Here is a 6,945-nt window from a genome sequence, read left to right as displayed (position 1 = left end):
GGAGTAACCAAGCCAGCCAGGGCATATGCCTTCTCTGCTCTGGGGTGCAAGCCCATGTGCAGAGGAAGAGCAGAGACAGCTCTGCATCCTTCCAGGGTTTCTGCTCCACATGCATCCACTGCTTTGCACTTGGAAGATGCATCCAGAATATCCATGCTCCTGCTGCCCATAGATGCTACATCCAGCTTCGAAATCAGCTCTCAAAGCTCAGGCTCTCTGGGCAACGGCTGGTTTGGACCTGCAGCATGAGTTTGGGGGAAACTGAGAGGTGGGAGGCTGGTCCTGCCCATGCTGTGGGGCAGTGCAGCTCTCCTCTTCAGCTACCACTGTGCCTGAAGGCAGGCAAGCAGCTCTGAGGAGTGGAGGGCTGCCAGGAGCAGACAGTGCTGACAGCATGGCCCCACCTAAGCCAAAGGACAGCAAGGCAAGAGCAGGATCTGGGAGAAGCAGTTGGGAGCTGGGCCCCAAGGCACCTGGGGAGTCCCAGGGTGGCTGCACAAGGAGGAACAGTGCTCCCCCCCTGCCAGCACCGCTCCGTACACTGAATGCTGTCACATCTTCTCTATTCCACTGCATCTGCCTGCCCCAGCACCCCAGAGGAACATGCCTGTGCCATGGCACTCCAGCAGGGAGCTGGGCTGACGGTGGGGGCAAGGGAGATGTGAGAAAGCTCCTATGGTCACCCTGAGGTGCTGCAGGAAGAGGATTTAAAAAAAACCCCCACAACCCAGCCTGCTCCAGCCATCCCCAGCTCAGTACATCAGGGCAGTGGCTTGTGCCAGACAGGCTCAGGAGGGGCAGAAGCAAAAGAGGGGAAATGAGCATGTGGAAGTCTCAGTGGCCCAGAGCCAGCACCTGCACCCTGGCACCCAAGCTGCACCCAGGGCAAAGCAGCACCAGCATCGTCACTGCTGTGCCCTGGCGTCTCCTCCTTCCCAGGCTGGAGCAGCTGGACTGGGCAGAGGATGCCCAGCTGCCTGCAGGGCCCGGGACAAGGAGCTGCCAGAGGCTCCTGACGCTCTGACAAGGGCCCCACTGTGCGCTCAGCCACAGGCAGCCCCGGGCACTGCTGCACCTTGGCCCAGGGCTGGCTCCGGCACTGAGTGCCTGCCTTCACTCCTCCGGGGAGATGCCAGCTGACCCTTTCAGGGCAAGGGGAGCCGCTTCCAGGCAGCTGCAGAAGGAGCTGGCGGCTGGCAGGAAAAGGAAGACTTTATCCCCTTGTCTCCCAAAGAAATGCGGCAGAGCCAACAAAGGCAGCGTAGGGGTGCCCTGGCAGGGGCCGGGGATGCCTCTCCCGCTGGGGGATGTTTCCCCGGAGACAGGGCAGCACCAGGGGCTGATGCCTCCACACGTGTCCTGTATTCCCAGGCGCTGGCAGCTCCTGCATAGACAAAGAGGCACTTGATGAGCCATTGGCAGTGCCCTCGCTCGAGGGGTCCTGCCATGCAGCCCAGGCCTGGCGGCTGAGCCGGGAGCTTCACCTCAGCCTGGCTGAGTGTGACCCAGGGGAGGCAGAAGGGGAATGGCCCTGGTGCCAGAGCCACACTGGCGGGGAGGGCACGAGGCCACCAGACCTGCAGCACCGCAGCTGCCCAGGCCTTCCTTGGTGAGCAAAACCAAAGCCATGTACTCTGAGATCAGACAGGGATGCAGGCAGCAGGAGGCAGTGTGGTGGCACTGGCCCCCAGCCTAGCTTCTTGCTGCAGCTTCTCAGCAGCAGTTTGCAGAGCTCAGCCAGAGCAGAGCCCACCCCATCACCTGCGCACACAGCACAGGCTCATCTGCGCATTCAGCCCCAGGCACGGCAGTCTGGCACAGTAGCACAGCAGCACAGCACCATCGCTGCTCGCTGCGGGTGGCCACAGCTTCTCAGAGACAACAAAGGGAAAACAAAGGGCTGTGGCCTCGGTGCACCATGCAAACACCCTGGACTGCAAGCCACCTTCCCTTCTTCCAGGCTGAGCCCAGGCTTCTGGGTTTTTTTTCTTCCAGTCCCAGCTGCCCATGACACTGGGAGTCAGGCTCCTCCTTCCCATAGAGGGCTATGGGCTCTGCAGCACTGTGCTCCTGCTGTACTTACACAACTCAACACATCCCTCCCTGCCCAGATGCTTTGCTCAGTGTGTTCAAGTAACAACGGCAGCCTTACAAGGGTCCTAATATCCGTAGCCCTGTCCCCTGCCCTCTTCTGGGGCAGCCAGACTGGTGGTACCCCTCAGTGGGGGGGCTCCTGGCAGGACAAGGAGACAGTGAATCTACAATTTGTTCTGCTCAGTGGGCTGCAGCCCAGGGAGAAGAGGGAGCATTTGAGGGCTGGAGTGGCCCAAAGCACCTGGTTTCTGCACACACCGAAACCACAGGGCAGGGACCCCCGGACATACAGCCTGGGCTCCCAGAGGTCCCCATGAACCTGGTCTTTCATTCCACTAATGTGGCAGGTGCCCAGAGTCCTCTAGGCCTCCCAAGGGGTGCTGAAGAACTTTCTTGGAGCCTTCCCTCCAGTGCAGCCTTAGAGGAGGGTCTCCTCTGCTCCTGCTGTGCAGCTGCAGCTTTGCTGATGAGAAAGGGCATAGCAAGACCATCTAAGAGTTGCCTGTCTAGTCTCATCCCACACCGTGGGCACTGGTCAAGTTAGGTTGCATATGACCAGGACTTTGAGAGCACGAACAAATTCAGATGCTGCTCAGAGGGATTTTGAGATAACTGGCACTCTCCTGAGTAGATCAAGATACCCTGGGGCCTGGAGACCAGAAAGACTTTCTTGGCAGAGAAGTTTGCTGTGCCTTTCAGGTAAGGCAGTGGCAGAAGAGGAGACCGAGTGTGCCCCACTGCATGAGAAAAAATAGCCCTGTAAGGTAGATGGAAGCAAGTAGCACCCCAACACCCAAGCCAGTCCTCGCTATAAGCTGCAGGAATGACTTACAAAAAAAGCAAATGTTGATCCTGTTGCTGTAAAATCAAACCCCGGATCTGATGCTGGCGACATGGAGTTTCAAGCCTTAAGGAACAGCAGCAATACATGACCTTTCAAAGATGTGCAGGCAGGACTGTGTCCCTCACACTGGGAGAGGGACCAGTTGCCACGAGCTCAGGTGTTCTTGTTCCACTCTGCAAAAGAACTGGGTGAATCTGTACGAGGTGGAAGATCACCAACAAAGACCTCGGGTTCCAGGGTAGGGCTGGCAGGACAATCACGGTCCTGCTGGCAGGAGACCCTGAAGGCTGTGTGCTACAGCAGGTGAAAAGCCAAAGGCAAAGTTGGCCTGTAACAGTAATCATCGTGAGACCCAGAAGTTCATGTTAAAAAAGTTATTCTCCTGCCTCATTGCTAAGTACATAAATGAGCAACCTTACCAATAGAAATATGTATGTTAGGAAGTATCTAGGTGATGGCTGTGGAAGGACTTTCCAAAATGGATGACTGTAACGACTGCACAAAGGAGGGACTTAAGGTGGTCTTATAAAGAAAGGAGGAGATGTACAAAATACAACTTGCATACTTAGTATTTCTGCTGTAAGAACCAGCTGGAAGCAGAGAGGAAGACTGAGGGAACTGAGCACAGATGTGATATCAACAGGCTTTACTGTAGCATGAAGGTGTAACTGCCAAGGTTGCATCAGGTGAGATATTTTCAATAGGCAGCTGTAACAGCCTCCAAAGCTGCGGCAGGGACACCCTTGTTAAATGCAAGGGAAGAACACACTCATGGGAGAGGTGTGCGATGCAGAAAAGTGGTGCAACCTCCACCCTTGAAGATTTTAAAGAGCTCAACTGGAAAAGGCCCTGAGCAACGTGATACAGCTTTTGGGTGCACCTTGCTTGGAGCAGGTTATTTAGATGACCTCCAGAGGTCATTTTGTTCCTATGTTTTTTAAAGGCATTACTAAACTCTAATGTTACACATAGATCTACTTAAAAGTTACAAAAAAAAATAAAAATCAAATTGAAGTAGCTGCAGAGAAGGTGCAGGAAAGTTTTGAGAACGAAGAAAGTTTTATTAGCAATTAAAAGTTCTTGGCTTGCTTTTCCTAGTAAAATGGAAGTTTAGAGAGGACACATCAATTGTACTGATGAAAGTAACTCCAGGGAAGAAATGTAACTGAAACAAAAATACTTGGTACAACATCAAAAAAATGAAATGCCATAAAAAGAAGTTAAAAATGGAAATGAGAAGTTTCCAGAGAACAGAAGAAAAAAACTGAGTAACACCTTCCTCACAGAAGAGTGGGAGTAGGGGACCAAACTGCATCAGGAAGCTCAAGAAATGTGTAAGAGCTATTTGTCCCACAATGGTATACTCCGGGTGTTAGGAATTAAAGTTTGCAAGCAGCATCATCTCTGAACTGTATTTTAATGAAATCTTGTTCTTTAGAATTTCTGCTGGCCACCTGGAAAGGACAAAGATTTCTTCTTTCACTTTAATATAAAACTCAGCTTCTACAGAAGGATCACTTTTATCTGAAGCACTAGTGTGCCGTCACAATTAACAAAACCTCCAATATACATAAGGAAATCGAGAAGACTGGTGGAACTTGCTCCTACATTTAAGGAACACTGCCCCTCTGTCCAGAAAGGTGTAGGGGGGTGGGGGGATGCTCCTTACTTTCATTTATACCAGGATGCCCAGGCCCAGATCCTGAATGAAAGCAGTCATTACCATACCTGGAATTCAGGTAATGAGCAAAAGTCTTCCCTCTCTCCTGCAGTGTGTAGAGCTTGAGAGTTCTCCAGGACTATAAACCATTAGTGCTTAAGATCCTCTGTGCAACAGATGTTTAATTTGGAAATTTTTTTGCAGAACATCTATTACACATTTAGCTGTCCAAAGAACCCCAATGGTCCATTTAATTTGATGTTCCTGAAAGTGGGCACTTCTTGGTCATGCTGTGTTTTTTCAAACTGCCAGGCTGTAGGGGATTTCCATTTTCTGAGCACCGAGTTCATACACATCTTGTCCTACCAGATCTGAGAAGCTGGCTAGCCAGTGAATTCAAACCAAGTCACCTTGGCCACAAGTGGTCTGCCAGGAGCTGTAGTGGGACCTGGGGAGGGGGGTTCGCTGCCAACTGAGGTGAGAGACCACTAGGACCCCTATCGGGGAGCGGCCAGGTGTCAGCCATGCCTGCCCCCCATTCATTCCGCCCTGACAGAAAACCTGTGGCAGGGCTTTGTTTAATCACTGGGTTGTGACAGGATTGAACGATTAAAGCTGCAGTTCCTCCCCGGTGCCGACACCGTGTTCGATGACTTGTAGCAGTGGCGGGGACCCAAGCGGTGGGGTGGTGGGTGGCGGAGCATTGCCCTTGCTGCTGACCCAGGGCCAGATGTGACTCAGCGATGCAGGGCTCCAAAGGCTCAAAATTCCAGCACTCTAATAAAATTACCCAAAAGAACAAGCTGATCAAAGCAATGCAAGGCTGAAGAAGTGACAACAGAACAGAGGGTCACTTTATTTTCAGCTGGTCGAGGAGTTCTTCTGCTGTTGCAACTTTGCTTCAAAGAAACAGCAGCAAAAGTGTGCAATAAGGTGACAGCTAGAAAAGAATCTGCTCCAGCTTTCTCCCTCTGATGATCACAACCCACTGCGAGCAGCCTAAGAGGCCATCTTCTAAAAGGATCCTCAGCCCCTGACTGTTAGCATGGTGAAAACTCCACCTGCTTATAGAGGAGACCTCATATTCAGGAACCTCACTGCATTGGCAAGTGCCAATCCCCTAACCCTCTCAGAACCACCAAGATTCCATCCCCTCCACTCACACTTACACAGGGAATGTGTTTTGATCTCCTCCGTGTAGCTCAAATTCCTGACTTGGCTTTCTCTAGCCCAAGTTCAGTATCTTCGAAGTCTGAGTCCTAACCTCCTCTTCCATAACTCAAGGCTTATTTTTAAGTTGCTGCCAGGTTCTTACTTGAGACAACCTACTAGGCAGGATGTTCTGGTCTTCCAGGTTGAGCACATGAATATACCCCAGATGCAAAAAGGGTACTCACACTTCTACCTCACTAAAAACACACAGCAACCCTCCCATCATATCAGGCACAGTTCCTATTTCTTTTAAAAATAAATATTTATAAACAAAAGGAAGAGATTCAGAGAACTACAATGTTAAAAATTTTCCTGCCAACAGCACAAATCTCTTTTTTATGTAAAGTCACAAGAACAAGTTGTACACCAACACAAGTACTGTCTAAAAACCCTCTCTCCTCATCAGCTGCCACAGTCCTCTACTGCAGGAATCCACATCTCCCATCACAGCAACCAGCTCCTCTGCACTTCTCTAGAACTTGTACTGGGGCTGCTCAGTCTCCTTTCGTGATCAAGTCCTCGATATATGCATCCAGTTCATCATCTGTATTAATATCAATGTCCTGAAACCAAAAGCACAAGAAATACCAGTGAAAAGTGAATCTTGAAGAACAGTGCAAGAATGGACAAGACAGAGCAACACAGCATCATCTGCAACATCTGTGCTGGTCAGCCTTTATGCCCTGACTTCCAGGACTCTCCAGCTGCTGACATCTGCTGTGAAAGCACCACCAGCTTTCTTTGTCAGAGCCTGCCTGACCATGCCTGGAAACCAGTCAGCATTTGATGCTCAGACAACACATTCAAGCAACAGTTTTACTGTGCTGATCTGGTTCAAGTATTTTTATTTTTTTTAGCTTTAAAACACATTTTCCTAATAGGGAGCAACTGCTTCCATCTGCCTTCAGTAGCTTTTCCATTGGGTGGTCTTAATTTTCTGTAAAGTACTTTTTTTATTTAAAGTTTATGTATTTAAAGCTTTTATTTAAATATATATTTGCTTTTTAAATTTACTATTTAATAGTATAATAAATAAATAGATTTCACCATAACATTTTTATATTATTTGTTTAAAGGTTTGCATTTCTATATGTGGGGTTCAGAATCTAGCACCACATTTCTGCCCAAGAATGGA

General features: G+C 50.0%; 1 protein-coding gene across 3 annotated transcripts in view; it reads right to left on the bottom strand.

Annotated features, from left to right (window-relative positions):
• Positions 1–4,302: 4,302 nt before the first annotated feature.
• Positions 4,303–6,945, bottom strand: part of MORC2 (MORC family CW-type zinc finger 2) — a 63,751-nt gene continuing 61,108 nt past the window's right edge. For 2 of the 3 annotated variants that reach the window (XM_075041961.1, XM_075041962.1), the window contains exon 26: positions 4,303–6,373. In XM_075041961.1, coding sequence (XP_074898062.1) covers positions 6,305–6,373 — 69 coding nt within the window. In that variant the 3' untranslated portion in view covers positions 4,303–6,304. The remainder of the gene's footprint in view (positions 6,374–6,945) is intronic. The other variant, XM_075041963.1, reaches the window with a different exon arrangement.

The sequence above is a fragment of the Buteo buteo genome, chromosome 11 (assembly GCF_964188355.1).
Source record: "Buteo buteo chromosome 11, bButBut1.hap1.1, whole genome shotgun sequence".
NCBI classification, from domain to species: Eukaryota; Metazoa; Chordata; class Aves; order Accipitriformes; family Accipitridae; genus Buteo; species Buteo buteo.
Note: the sequence above shows the minus strand (reverse complement) of the source record. Positions and strands in the feature narration are given on the sequence as shown.